Source organism: Callithrix jacchus, chromosome 14, assembly GCF_049354715.1.
Source record: "Callithrix jacchus isolate 240 chromosome 14, calJac240_pri, whole genome shotgun sequence".
NCBI lineage: Eukaryota > Metazoa > Chordata > Mammalia > Primates > Cebidae > Callithrix > Callithrix jacchus.
The window spans coordinates 52,751,549-52,767,771 of record NC_133515.1 but is presented as its reverse complement, the minus strand read 5'-3'; the positions used below and the strand labels follow the sequence as shown (position 1 = coordinate 52,767,771).

Genomic DNA, 16,223 nt, shown 5'->3' with positions numbered 1-16,223 from the left:
AACTTCGGTGAGTTAAAAGACCATGTTGTAGCCCAACATAAAGAAACTAGGAACTTTGAAAAAAGGTTTGATGAAATCCTATTGAGAATAGACAACTTAGAGCGGAGTATGAGTGAATTAATGGAACTGAAGAATACAATACAGGAACTCTGAGAAGTATGCACAGGTTTAAACACTCGAATTGTTCAAGAAGAAGGGATATCAGAGGTCAAAGTCCAACTTAATGAAATAAAACGTGAAGAAAAGATTAGAGAAAAAAGGATAAAAAGGAATGAGCAAAGTCTCCAAGAAATGTGGGACTATGTGAAAAGACCAAATTTACGTTTGATAGGTGTACCTGAATGCGACGGACAGAATGAATCCAAGCTGGAAAATACCCTTCAGGATATTATTCAGGAAAATTTTCCTAAACTAGCAAAGCAGGTCAACATTCAACCCCACGTAATACAGAGAACACCACAAAGATATTCCTCAAGAAGAGCAACCCCAAGGCACATAATCGTTAGATTCACCAGGGTTGAAACGAAGGAGAAAATACTAAGGGCAGCCAGAGAGAAAGGTCAGGTTACCCACAAAGGCAAGCTTATCAGACTTACAGCAGATCTCTCAGCAGAAACTCTACAAGCCAGAAGAGAGTGGGGCCAATATTCAACATTCTCAAAGAACAGAACCTTCAGCCCAGAATTTCATATCCAGCCAAACTAAGCTTCAAAACTGAAGGAAAAATAAAATCTTTTATGAACAAGCAAGAACTCAGAGATTTTATTACCACCAGGCCTGCTTTATAAGAGCTTCTGAAAGAAGCATTACACACAGAAAGAAACAACCAGTATTAGCCTTTCTAAAAATACACCAAAAAGTAAAGAGCACCAACATAAAGAAGAATTTACACCAACGAATGGATAAAAAAGCCAGTCAACATCAAATGGCAGTAACCCTAAATTTAAATTGACTAAATCCCCCAATCAAAAGACACAGCCAAAACCCAATGGCATGTTACATCCAGACCTGTTTCACATGCAAGGATACACAAAGACTCAAAACAAAGGGATGGAGAAAGATGTACCAACCAAATGGAGAGCAAAAATAAATAATAAATAAATAAAAAGCAGGAGTTGCAATTCTCATATCGGAGAAAATAGATTTTAAAGCAACAAAGATATAGTGGTAAAAGGATCAATGCAACAAGAGCTAACGATCCTAACACCCAGATAGGAGACTTAGATTCAATGAGACAGAAAATTAATAAGGATATCAAGGACTCGAACTCAGATCGGGAACAAGTAAACTTAATAAATATTCATAGAGCTCTCCACTTCAAATACACAAAATATACATTCTTGTCAATACCACATCACACCTACCCATAAGTTTAAATGAAACATTGATTGGCCATTATTAATACTCAATTTTTTTCAAAATAAAGCAATATTTCCATTTACTCTCCCTCTTTCTCTTCCTCTTTCTTCCTCTCCTTTACTTATTATTTCTTTTTTCTTTCCTTCTCTCAAAAAAAAAATAAATAAACTTGTAAACCTCTAGATCCAGGTCGGCAATGTCTCTCTCATTGCTTGATTTCCTTCCTTCCCTTCCCTCCCTCCCTCCCTCCCCGCTTCCTCCCTTCCTTCATCCCTTCCTTCCTCCCTACCGTCCTTTTCCCTCCCTCCCCGCTTCCTTCCTCCCTTCCTTCCTTCCTTCCTTCATCCCTTCCTTCCTCCCTACTGTCCTTCTTCCCTCCCTTCCTGCCTTCCTCCCCCCCCCAAAAAAAAAAAAAAAAGGAATGAAATTTTAATGTATACTATGACAGACTGACTTTGGAAACATTATGTTCAGTGAAGTAAGCCACACACAGAAGGACAAATATTATTATTTCACTTATATGAGGTACCTAGAATAAGCAAATTCATGGAGACAGAAGATAACAGAATCTAAACCAGCTGAGCATGGTGGCTCACACCTGTAATCCCTGCACTTTGGGAGACTGAGGCAAGAGAATGGCCTGAGTGCAAAGACTGGCTGGAGACCAGCCTGAGCAATACAAGACCCCATGTCTACAAAAAATACAAAAATTAGCTGGGCACACTTTAATCCCAGCTACTCAGGAGCCTCACGCTGGAGGGTCACTTGTGCCCAGGAGTTTTAAGGTTGCAGCAGTGAGCTGTAATCATGCTGCTGCATTCAGCATGAGTGATACAGCAAAAAAAGCAATGTAAAATAGAAGAAACCAGGCGCTGAAAGGAGGGAGGAAATTAAGGGTTATTTTATGAGCATAAAGTTGTTACTAGTGATAATGAAAATGTTTTGGGTACTGATAGCAGTGATAATTACACAACATTATGATTATCTTTAATCCCACTGACTTGTACACATATAAATGGTGAAAATGGTAAATTTTCTGTTATGCATATTTTACCAAAATATAAAATAAAAGGAAAAGAAAAAGTACATATACAATAAAAGCCTTCACCCAAAGCCAGGCATGGTGGCTCATGCCTCTGATCCTAGCACTTTGGAAGGCTGAGGCGGGTGGATCACGAGGTCAGGCATTCAAGACCAGCCTGGCCAACAAGGTGAAACCCCATTTCTACTAAAAATGCTAAAATTAGCCAGGCGTGGTGGCAGATGCCTGCAATCTCAGCTACTTGGAAGGCTGAGAGGCAGGAGAATTGCTTGAATCTGGAAGGCAAAGGTTGCTGCAGTGAGCCAAGATTACACAATTGCACTCCAAAGCCTGCGCGACAGAGCAAGACTCTGTCTTAAAATAAATAAGTAAGTAAATAGGTAAATAAACTAATGCTTTCAACTGAAAACTCAGAACAAAACAGAACATAAAAACCCTCACGGGATCAAAGAACATTTTTTAAAACCACGTGAGAGAAAATCTTGCCAGCAGGAGATGAGGAGATACACTTTTTGGTAAAACCTTTTGTTTCTTAAGTTCTTAGTTCATAAAACAATGTACTACTACTAATCATTTCTACTACAATGTTCTAAGGGGAATAAAAGCGGCTTTAGTATCTTACACTCACTCAAACTCTTCTTCAAGCATAAAGAGACATTTCAAGTGTATACAACTCTGGAACATAACATGCATGAATTTCTTTTCAGGAAAAACAAAAGCCTACTCTCTGAAATCCATAAGAAAAATAAATACAAATTAATTCTGGAGTAAAAAAGAAAGGAATGAGAAAAACAGATTGAGGAAAAAGAATTCATCAGTCACATACTTAAATATAGCATAATACTAAACAAGTGTGGGAATTATGGTTATACTATATAATCTGCAAATAACAATAAAAACTGGGAGGTGGAAAATCAGAAAGTAGGAGGAAAGTGTTGAATTTCATCATCCTATAGAGAAGAAAAATCATTATTGTACTTTACAATAAAAAGAAACAAATCCACAAAGAAAATGAAAGTTCCCATCAGACACGAGATTTTTACAAATTTCTGAAACATTAAAATGTCTGGAAATATTTTATTTTTATTTATTTATTTATTTTTGAGGTGGAGTCTTGCTCTGTTGCCCAAGTAGAGTGCAGTGGCATGACCTTGGCTCACTGCAACCTCCGTCTGCCATGTTCAAGCAATTCTCCTGCCTCAGCCTCCTGAGTAGCTGGGATTATAGGCATGTGCCTCTAAATGCCCAGCTAATTTTCCTATTTTTTAGTAGAGATGGGGTTTCACCGTGTTTGTCAGGCTGGTCTCAAACTTCTGATCTCATGATCCTCCCACCTCAGCATCCCAAAGTGCTGGTATTACAGGTGTGAGCCACCATGGCGGCCTGGGAATACCTTTTTAAAATGTAATAGGTAAAGAAAGTTGTAGCTCAGAGTATGTTTTAAGAAAGCTATAGAGGAGGCAGGTAAGACCATCTTCCCAATATAACTGGGAAAGATTCTGGGCTGAGAGTAACAGATTTGATTGACAGAAGGAAGAAATATGGAGATGGAGACAGGACTTTGAAGTTTTCTATAAAAAGTGACTCTTTCAGTCAGCCATCCATCAGTTAGAAAAACACGAGCAGCCAACATACAGGTAACCCAGATCCACCAGAGATCTTCTCTGGGGGAGAAAATTACATAAAGTAGTTGCATATAAGTATAGATACTGGTACCAGTGTACCTTCTCTCATTTCGTCCTACAACCTGAAATGAAAGCTTGATGAGACAAATGAGAAAAGAGTAGTTATGCCTCCAATACTATATCCCCAGAAGTTGCCAAACAAGAGCTCCATTTGAGAGACAGCCCTATTAGAAAAGCATTTTATGGGTCAGGTGCAGTGGCTCACGCCTGTAATCCCAACACTTTGGGAGGCCAAAGAGGGTGGATCACAAGGTCAGGAGATTGAGACGATCCTGGCCAACATGGTGAAACCATCTCTACTAAAATACAAAAATTAGCTGGGCATGGTAGCACGTACCTGTAGTCCCAGCTGCTAGGAAGGCTGAGGCAGGAGAATTGCTTGAAGCTGGGAGACGGAGGTTGCAGTGAGCAGAGATTGCGCCACTGCACTCCAGCCTGGTGACTGGAGACAGAGAAAGACTGTCTCAAAAAAAAAAAAAAAAAAAAATAGTATGACACTCCAGAGTATATACAACATATACCTCGTTGTCTTTTAAAAATATGAATGGGGCCAGTTGTGGTGACTCATGCCTATAATTCCAGCACTTTGAAAGGCCAAGGCAGGAGGATTCTCATGAGTTTGAAACCAGTCTGTACAACATGGCGCAGCCTCGTCTCGGCAAAAAATAATAAATTAGCCAGGCATGGTGGTGTGCACCTGTAGTCCCAGCTACCCAGGAGGCTGGGGTGGGAGGATAACTTGAGCCCAGGAAGTGGAAGTTGCAGTGAGCCAAGACTGCATCACTGTACTTTAGCCTGGGCAACAACTAGCCTGGGCAAACAAACAAACAGCAAAGGCATATGAAGTGACTCACAACATAAACAATCCAGTACAGACAAGAAATACAATTATGTAACAGAGGAAGAAACAGTCCCTCATGGTAACAGTTCCTGAAAGGGCAGGAAGAAATAAGATTAAAATCATAAAATGTAATACAGAAGGGGCTATTGCAGTGCCCAGATTATAACTCAAGTATAGTTATAACTTCAGATGCTAGCAGTATGCAACAATGTCTAATAAGGCAGTAATCTAAATATGGGTATAAGGGTGTGCATGTACACGTGTACACACACACACACACACACACACACACACAGCCAGGTGGTGCTCATTTCTGTAGTTCCAGCTACTTGGGAGGTTCACTTGAGCCCAGAAATTCAAGGCTGCAATGAGCTAATTACACCACTGCACTCCAGCCTAGATGAGAGCTGGAGACTCCATCTCAAACAAGCACACAATGTTAGACATGGGATGTCAAAGACAATATACTGTAAACCTAGATCATTAATCATTAAAACTATTTTAATTATATATATCATTAAATATAATGAAAGAAATAGCAACATAATGGAAGTAATTAAATATAATTGAAGAAATCACTATCTATAATCAACGAAAAATAAACCAAATTCCTAAGCTTAAGCATAGCACGAACTAAAAATCTATACATGAACAACTCTGAAACTATGAATAATGCAAAAGAAAAAAGAAAAGAAGTATCATACTTTGGACAGAAAGACTGAACTTCGGTTCTCAAATTAATCATTAACATAATGAAAACATTTTATGTCAATGCTAAAATTCACATGAAGAAATAAGACAGAAAAGTTATGACAATAATGAGAAATGCCTAGCTGCTCAGGCATTTTAAAATATTACAAAGATACAAGTAAAAATAAAGAAAAAAATTAGTAAACTCTAACAAAAATATTCTTAAAGGACCAGAAAGTAAATATTTTAGGATTATGGATGACGGCATCTCTGCTGACTACTGAACTCTGCTGCTGTGCTGTGGAAGCCACCATAGACAATAGGTAAAAGAACAAGCATGGCTGTGTAGCAAAAATTTCCAACCACAGACAGCTGACTAACAGAGTTTATCAATCCCTGGTATAGACCATAATTACACATAGGATTAGGTCAGTCTAGAAAGTTCAAAAAATGATACAGTCAAGAAAAAACTGATATCTCAAATCAGAATGAAGAGTTAGTAAACAAACGGAATTGGGAAAATTACACAACCAAAAAGGGAAGAGAAGTGGACACATACACAACACTTTAACATAAATCTTAGCTGGATCAACAATTAAGATATGTAATTTCAACAGAAAATGTATAGGAAGAAACTAAGGAGAATTATCTTATAATGTTGGGAATAAAGAAGGCATTTCAAACCAAGATATAATATCCACAGACCATAAAAACTACAACCACAAATTTGAAACTGAACAGTAAAAACCACCTTAAGCAAAGCAAAATGCATCAAATCAGGATACAGTCATGAGTTATAATCACAAACCAAAGATCAGTTACAGTGACACATAAAGAGCTCCTAAAAATTAAACAAGAAAAACAATTGATACAAAATATAAACAGACAATCCCAGAAAAAGCAACACAATGGCTCTTAAACACAAGATTGGCAAACTCACTCATAATAAAAGAAATGTAAATTTAAAATACCAATGATATCACTTTTTACCCATCAGATTGGCAAAGATCATGAAATTTAATGTGCTGACAAAATTAAGGAGAAAGTCAAACTGTCATAATAGTATTTACCACAAGTTATCCACACATACACTTTAACCTAGTAATTCTACTTGTAAGTAGGAATTTATCATAGCTACACAAAAGTTTTGCACAAGGATGAAATGAACACGCTAGAAGGGACTTATCATAGCACTGTTAGTAATAAGACTGGGTGGAGAACGGAAGAAGATACTGCCCATGAATGGGAATTGGTTAAATTATGGTGCATACATTTAATTAAACACTATACAATCTTACAAGAAGATAAAAAGCACTTCATATATTGATGAGAAATCTTCAGAACAAATTAGGTTTAGAAAAATAAATAAAAAGTCTGGTTGGTATGCTACAATTGTGAAAAATAAAAAAGAAAAATATAGTTCGCTATTTATACAAAAAAAATCTGATACACCTGAAAGGGTAAGAACTGCGTGCCTGAGGAACAACATGTAATTATCTTTTATATTTACTTTTGGAATTTTGAATCATGTGGATATATGCCTATTCAAAATAAAAATTTTTAAAGTAGAACAGACAAGAAACATACCAATACAACAATTCAGGATAGAAGGGTAGATTGTGTAAATGAGAATAACAGGAAAATGTCTCTTTATTAAACCAGGATGGTTTCATGAAGAAGCTCCAAATGACTGACTCTGACTTCCTTCAATTATACTAGTAAGACATAGACTCGGAAGCCGGAGTTCAGTCCCAGCTTGTCCCTGTCTTGGTCTCTCTAGCTATAAAACAGGATAACAGAATTTACCTCACAGAGAAGCACTTAGAACATTGAAAAGCAAAGCACTCAACAAATGAGAGCTGTTAATATTACCTGTGCAGCCGCCCAGATGCAGTCAATATGTTGAGTACTCAGTCGCCCTTCTGCTGCCAAAAAATTCAAAATCACTTGGCACTGTTTGATAATCTGTAATAGAAAAACTTAGTATCATTAATTTTAAAAATATTCTTTTCTATCAATAGAACAGAGAAGTCATGTAACTATCCACAAACCTCAATGTGTAAATTTGGTCCAAATATATGCTCCACCACATTGCTGCTAATAAGCCAGTCTGCAAGTTCTTTTGCAATGGACCTAAAGTAATAAAAATAGTTAGTACATTAAAAATATATATTTGTCATCTTTTCTCGTGTCTAAAAGGTAGACTCGGTTGAAAACCTAGATTTGTTCCCATACCAATAACAAAGAATTAGATACAATCAGTTTTACAGAATACTACAAAGCATAACTAGAATGAAATATAATGCTGAATTTATAAATTCAAATTTCCTGAGTTTATAAACAAGCAACAAATAACTGAAAAGTTAAAGTGACAAGAAACATTTAAGTACACAGGTGTAACACTGAATTAGTGAGGTATTATCCTACTCAAGGTCTTTGCCTTCCCCCTTTCTAATTTCTACAGTATGTATTGAAGCATTTAGGAAAGGTTTCCCAATATGCCCTCTATAATGAGATAACATCAGAAAGTAGATTACCAAAAGGATGAACAACAAAAGAATTATCCCCAAGCCAAACTGTAAGTCTCCTGGCTGATACTATTCAAGATTTCACTAATAGATGAAAAGTGAAGTAACAGACATTCATGTACCACATAATAATGATCTGGTCAATGAAAGACCAAAGGATGGACCAAATCTTATGGACAGTGGTCTCATAAGATTATAGTAAGATTATAATTGACATGAACAATTCCTATCACCTAATGACACTGTGGCAATCATAATGTCATAGAGCATTCCTCACAGGTTTGTGGTAATACTGATGTAAACAAATCTACTGCACTGCCAGTCATATAAAAGTATAGCATGTGCACAAAGTACATAATACTTGATAATAAATGACTGTGTAACTAGTTTATATATTTACTTTTTATTTTTAAAGAATACTCTTCCTAGTTTAAAAAAAGGCATTGTCAGCACGGGAGAGGACAGCTCCATGAGTATTATTAAAATGGAAAGAAAAAAGAAAAGGCTTATAGAATTTTTTTTAAATACTTTTGCACAGCCATACAATGTGTTTGTGTTTTAAGTAAGAGTCAAAATGTTTAAAATTTTTTTAAGTTTATAAAATTAAATAAAAAGTTAGAGTAAGCCAAGGTTAATACTGAAGAAAAAAATGTTTTTAATAATTTGTGCAGCCTAAGTATACAGTCCTTACAAAGTCTACATAATAATGTAGAGTCACATCCTAGGCCTTCACATCTACTCAGCAATCGCTTCCCAACTCACCCAGAGTTGGAGCTGTGTAAGATGCTTCCCAGGAATGCAGCTTCCAGTCCTGCAAGCTCCACTCCTGGTAAGCATCACGTCGTACAGGTAATACCCTATTTTATCTTTTTTGCCAATTTTTTTACCTTATTTTTTCTACAGTTAGATACGTTTAGACACATAAATACTTACAAAGTGTTACAACTGCCAACAGAATTAAGTACAGTAACATGCTGTACAGGCTTGGAGCCTAGGAGCAACAGGTTATACCATTTAGATTTGTGTAAGTTTGCACAATGAAATCACCTCATGATGCATTTCTCAGAATGTATCCCTGTCATTAAGTGCAATATGACTATATTATAAAATGAGTGGAAGAAAATTAGTTTCAAAGTAAAATGTACAATAAAAGGTCCCAATTTTTTCAACATTATATACAGATAAACTGGAAGAGTTAAGTAATTTACTTTCTTATTGCAACAAAGAATTACATTCTATAATATAATTGTATACTAACAATTTTTATTAAAAAAAAAAAACTAGGAATTATATGGGCCTCGAAAGGTAAAACATTAAAATAATACTAGATATATTTTACCTATTTCTGAGTAATCCTAATGAAGTTATGATCCATAAGATTGAACTCATTTATATAATAGTTCAAGAAACAAAACTCTTTAAAAAAAAAAAAAAAAACCCACTATTATGTAAGCCTATTAAAGGACATTAAAAGGGGACCCAGGCTGGTGCTATGGCTCACGCCTGTAATCCCAGCACTTTGGGAGACTGAGGTTGGGGAGACTGCTTGAACCTACGAGTTCGAGGTCAGGCTGGGTAACACAGTAATAGCCTGTTTTTCCAAATCTAAAGTTAGCCACGTGTGGTGAGTCATGCCTGTGGTCCCAGCTACTAAGGAGACTGAGGTGGGAAGATCATTTGAGTCCAGAAGGTCAAGGCTGTAGTAAGTCATAATAGTGCTGCTGCACTCTAGCTTGGGCAACAGAGCAAGACACTCTCTCAAAAATTTAAAGGGGAGACCCAGGGACTTTCATAATAATAGTACAACTATAAAATTGAACAGTATTAACAACCACTAGTCGGAGGTCTCAAAACATACATGCAATGGAAGTCAAAGAAAACGGGAGGCAGTGCCAGAAAAAGCGTATGAATACCTCAAACTTCCGAAAGCTGATGAAACACATTCATCTACACATCCAAGAAGTAGAACAAACTCCAGGAGGATAAACACAAAAAAATCCACATCTACACATATTGTAGTCAAATGGTTTAAAGCAGTGAGAGAAAAACAACTAAGAATACACAAGAGAACCAGAATCAGATTAATAGCCAACTTCTATCCAAAATAGTAATAGAGCTTTGTTGAAGCAATGTTTTTTATTTTATTAGAGTTAAGTCAGTATGAATGTGAAGAACTTGAATGCATATTTAACCCAAAAAATTTCTATGAAAATAATTGTTAAAATATTTAAATCAATGAAATTAAAATGGCATACTACAATCTATGTATACACTATAAAATAAGACAGCAAAGGAGAAGAAACAACATATGAGATACACAGAAAACCAACAGCAAAATGACAGCTATAAAATAAGCTACATAAAATTATTAGTGAATTAAAAATTCTAATCAAGGCAGAGATTATAGGACTAGATTTTTTTTTTAAAGATCCAACTATATGCTACCCCAAAAGACATACTTCAGATTCAAAACAAGCAGATTGAAAATAAAAAAATGGAAAAAAGATAAACCATGCCAACAATAAGCTTAAGAAAGGTTTGGTGGTTATACTAACATCAAATAAAATAGACTTTAAGCCAAAAAATGTCTAAAAGAGACAAGGACATTTAAAATGAAAAAAAAAAAAAATGAAGTTATCAGGAACACATATGGTCCTAACAAAAGAATTCCTGAAATAAATGAAGCAAAAACTGACAACAGAATTGAAAAGAGAAATAGACAATTCAACAATAAAGCTAAATCTTGTTACTCTCATTAATTATATTCTACAGAGTAACAGCAAACACTCAATTAGCTAATACTGAACCTTTGGTCCTATAGGAAATATGTACATCATACGCACATAATACACAGATCTTGGATCTGAAAAACCTGTCATACTAGTTGATTCTATTTTCTCTATTTTACAAAAGAGAAAACAGAGTGGCCAAGCACGGTGGCTCACACCTGTAATCCCAGCACACTGCGAGGCTGAGGCGGGTGGACTGCTCCAGGTCAGGAGCTCAAGACCAGCCTGACCAACATGGTGAAACCCTGTCTCTACTAGAAATACAAAAATTAGCTAGGCGTGGTTGCAGGTGCCTGTAATCCCAGCTACTCAGGAGGATGAAGCAGGAGAGCTGCTGGAAGTCAAGAGGCAGAGGTTGCAATGAACCAAGATAAAGCCACTGCACTCCAGCCTAGGCGACAGAGCAAAACTATCTCCAAAAAAAAAAAAAGAGGAGAGAGAGAAAACCAGGTTCAAAAGTGTTTATATACCTTGCCTGAGGCCAACCCCTATGCCTAAACAAGTGCTAGAGTTGGGATTCATACCCCATCTAAGTGGCGCCAGGGATCCTTACACTCTACCACACTGTCCCTAAACACCTCCATGTCAATATTCCATTATTTGTGAAGAAAGAAAAATATTTTTTCTTCTCTTCCATGGTTTCTGTATTTGTAAATTCATCCATTTGCTGCAATTTATTTTTAACTCCAAAATCAATACTTGGGGCATTTTCATAGTCACTCACAAACATGCACATAGCAGTCAAGATTGAAATCTTCCAATACGCACGTTTTCAGCTAAAGTCAAACAAGGTGGCACTCTGTCACCTTGCTTCAGAGCTCATACAGAAATTATCAAATCTGCAAACACTGAGGATCAAATGTATTTGGAAACTTCAATACCTACCTTTTTTTTTGGAGACAGAGTCTTGCTCTGTTGCCCAGGCTAGAGTGTGGAAAGCAGTGGTGCAATCTCAGCTCACTGCAACCACCAGCTCCCAGGTTTAAGTGATTCTCCCGCCTCAGACTCCCGAGTAGCTGGGACTACAGGTGCGTACTACCAGACCCAACTAATTTTTTATTTTTAGTAGCAATGCGGTTTCACCATATTGCCCAGGCTGGTCTTGAATTCCAGACTTCAGGTGATCCACCAACCTCGGCCTCCCAAAGTGCTGGGATTACAGGCATGAGCCACTGAGCCTTGCCTCCCACTTTCAATAATAGAGAGAACTAGGCAGAAAATGCAACAAGAATATAGGAGACAGACAACAACACTAAAAACTAATTTGACCTAAAAGACAACTACAGAACACTCCGTATGACAAGAGCAGAATGTACAGTCTTAAGCACACACAGAACAGTCTGCGGTACTGACCATGGTAGGCCATAAAACATAACCAAGAATGTAATTAAAAACTGGGCAATGTTGTGAACGAAGAAAAAGAATAGCAAATAACCACGTAAAAAGATGTTTTAGGCTGGGTGTGGTGGTTCATGCCTGTAATCCCAGCACTTTGGGAGGCCGAGGCGGGGAAATTACCTGAGGTGCGGTGTTCAAGACGAGCCTGACCGACATGTAGAAACCCTGCCTCTACTAAAAGTACAAAATTAGCCAGGTGTGGTGGCACATGCCTGTAATCCCAGCTACTTGGGAGGCTGAGGCAGGAGAACTACTTGAACCTGGGGGTAGAGGTTGCAGGAGCCGAGATCACGCCACTGCACTCCAGCCTGGTGACAGAGCAAGACTGCCTCAAAAAAAAAAAAGATAAAATGCTACTTTATATCCCCTAAATGACAATAATAAAAAGACAGTAACAACAAAAATGGGGAGAAACTGGAAACTACAATGCTAGTGGGAATGTAAAACAATGCAGGTATACTGGAAAACAGTTTTGACAGCTCCTATGACCATTAAAAGTAAACTAATCATGCAAGCCAACAATTCTAATCCTAAATACCTACTATGAAAAATGGAAACATATGACCACAAAAAGCCTTCACATAAATGTTTATAATGGCATTATGTATACTAATCAAAAAGTAGAAACCAACCAAATTCCCATCAACTGGTAATTGATAAAGTGTGGTATATCTATACAACGTAATATTTTCAGCAATAAAAAGGAATAAAGCCGTGAGACAAACTATAATCTCAGTGAACCTCAAACAAACAAACAAGGGAATACGAAGTGAAAAGAAGCCAGATGAAAAAGACTACTATCATTTGATTCCTTTTAAATTCCTTTTAAATAATCTGTCTCTGTAGGTTTACCAAAGTAGGTTTACCTACAGAGACAGATTAGTGACGCTGCAAATAATAGGTACTGGCTACAAATGGGCAAAAGACATCTTTTTTAAGTGATGGAAATGTTCTAGAATTGACCTGTGCTGACAGCTGCACAACTCTAAAAATTTATTATAAAATTCATCAACTTATATATTTAAAACAAGTGAATTTTACAGGCATAGTATTTATACATTAATAAAACTGCTTAAAAACACTCAACTCACAGCTGCCAACAATATTTATCACATACTTTTTCTCTTTATTCCAATTTTTTCACAATGTGCATACTCTCCCTTCCCATCTTAACTCTTTACCACCAGTCCTTGATACTTTTACTCTCCTCTATTCTCCTAAACGTCTTTAGGATGTATACTCCTTACTTTTTTTTTATTGGAATTCCTTTTTATTCCCTATTCACTGTTCTCATACAACACCTAGCCTGTGTTATTACTGCAGTGAACACTCCAAACTTTTATCCTTTTTACAGGGGATGAGAGGAGTATGAGTATCGAATTAGCAATTATATAAGGCTCTCTTTAAGTGGTCTTGCGGAGGTGGAGGGGTGGAGGGGTGAGGGTGTTTTGTTTTTGAGACAGACTCTCACTCTGTCACCCAGGTTGGACTGCAGCAGCACAATCTCAGTTCACTGCAACCTCTGTCTCCAGGTTTCAGTGATTCTCGTACCTCAGCTACCAAAATAGCTGAACTCACAGGCATGTTCCCCCTTTCCCGGCTAATTTTTGTTATTTATAATAGAGATGGAATTTCGCCATGTTGGCCGGGCTGGTCTTGAACTCCTGGCATCAAGTGATCTGCCCGCCTCAGTCTCCCAAAGTGCTAGGATACAGGTGTGAGCCACTGATCCTGAAACAGAGCTGTAGCTTTATAAATACATTGAATATGATTTACACAATGTCTTGATGGTGTGAAATAACACTTCTAATATAATCCAGAATTTATAAAGTAATGAAAAACCCTGGGCAACACATTTTAAGGGGACCACTGACAAAGAATATTGCCAGAGATGAATGACTCATATGCTGATAAATCCAAAAACCATATCATTTAAAAAAAGAACCGGGAGAATAAGAACTCTGTAGCCTGAAGGGGTAAAGAGTCAACAGATATAGTCTCTGGTTTCCAATTCAAGAAGACCTAGGTTCAACTGAAATTAGATCCTTAGAGCAGTAGTAAGATCAAGTTACACTAAAGTATGACTCATAAATTTAATTCCCAATTTTCTTTTTTCTTTTTCTTTTTTTTGAGACGGAGTTTCACTGTTGTTACCCAAACTGGAGTGCAATGGCATGATCTCGGCTCACCGCAACCTCCGCCTTCTGGGTTCAAGCAATTCTCCTGCCTCAGCCTCCCAAGTAGCTGGGACTACAGGCGCACACCACCATACCCAACTAATTTTTGTATTTTTAGTAGAGACGGAGTTTCACCTTGTTGACCAGGATGGCCTCCCAAAGTGCTGGGATTATAGGCGTGAGCTACCGTGCCCGGACTAATTCCCAATTTTCTAATAAAGCTATCCAACTCTGTTCAAGGAGAAGATACTCTATCCTACTGAGATTTTAAAAACTGATTTCTAAACTAGATGAAAAATTAAATGGAATAAATATATTTCTCAGAACCCAAGAAGTCTATAAAAACTACTTTTTTTCATATATCGGCATCATTAACTTGGTTTTTCCCCATAAAATGTACTGAATAAGATCTTGAATAAGGTCTTTTCTTTTTCTACAACTAGTGTGTGTTATGAGCTGAATTGTTTGTGCCTCTGCAATAATTCGTAGGTTAAAATCTTAACTCCCAATGTGATGCTATTGGAAATGGGGCCTCTGGGAGATAATTAGGTCATGAGGGTAGAGCCTTCATGAATGGGATTAGTGCCCTTATAAAAGGGACCCCAGAGAGCTCTCTGCCTCTTTTCACCATGGAAAATAAAACAAAAAAATGGCAGTCTACAGTCAAAAAGAAGGCCCCCATCGGAACTTGACCATGCTGGCAACAACCTGATCTTGGACTTCCAGCCTCCAGAACTATGGGAAATAAATTTCTGTTGTTTACAAGCCATCCAATCTATGGTATTTTGTTGCAGCAGCCTGGATTAAGACAGCATACTTTCTTAGAGCTATCAGTAACATTCTTTCAGACTGAATTCTCCAGTATAAATAGCATGTTTTCATATATTGTGACAAACAGTACTATATGTTGGTATATGCTTTTTAAAGAGGGAAATGTGGACAAATGCAGTGGCTCACGCCTATAATCCCAACACTTTGGGAGGCTGAGGCAAGTGGATGGCTTGAGTCCAAGAGTAAAGACCAGATTGGGCAACAAATGCCTCTATAAAAAATATGAAAATCAGCCAGGCATGCTGGCATGCACCGGTACTCCCAGCTACCCAGGAGGCTGAGGTGGGAGGACTGCCTGACCCTGGGAACTTGAGGATGCAATGAGCCATGCTCCCACCACTGTACTCCACCCTAGGCAACAGAGCAAGATCCTATCTCAAGAAAAAGAGGGAGAAAGAGTTATGTTACAGACAGCACAATGTTCTGAAAGGTTGACAAAGACTATACAAATTTTCATGGAGCAAAGAATTTCTAGTAAAAATTTCAAATCCAAAAGTTACAATTTACCATATAAACAGTTGTACATTAAAATAGTATACTTATATATAAATTAATGCTCCTACTTACGTTTCTGTGTCTGATACTAATGATTCATTATTGCACACATCATTGAAGGTATGGAGTTGATTCTATGATTAAAAAAGAAATTAAGGTTTTTTATTTTTTCAAAAATTATCCTTGCATGTCAGCAAGTATTAAGAAACATGGTAAACGATTGATTTATGTAGATCACAATAACTAGATTAACACTATAAAATATAAGACATAATCAGACACACGCTCCCTAATTAGTAAAAGTATTTCTGTTATACCAAAATACTAAATAAGGACCAGGCGCAGTGGCTCACACCTGTAATCCCAGCACTTTAGGAGGCCAAGACAG

At 37.2% G+C, this 16,223-nt stretch overlaps 1 protein-coding gene across 12 annotated transcripts in view; it reads right to left on the bottom strand.

Moving 5' to 3' along the window:
• The window catches only part of USP34 (ubiquitin specific peptidase 34), a 282,857-nt gene that overhangs the window by 184,565 nt on the left and 82,069 nt on the right, over positions 1-16,223 (bottom strand). For all 12 annotated transcript variants that reach the window (XM_054244928.2, XM_054244930.2, XM_054244931.2 and 9 more), the window contains 3 exons: positions 15,908-15,969; positions 7,669-7,750; positions 7,490-7,582 (listed from right to left, as the gene is read on the bottom strand). In XM_054244928.2, the coding sequence (XP_054100903.2) occupies positions 7,490-7,582; positions 7,669-7,750; positions 15,908-15,969 (237 nt within the window). The remainder of the gene's footprint in view (positions 1-7,489; positions 7,583-7,668; positions 7,751-15,907; positions 15,970-16,223) is intronic.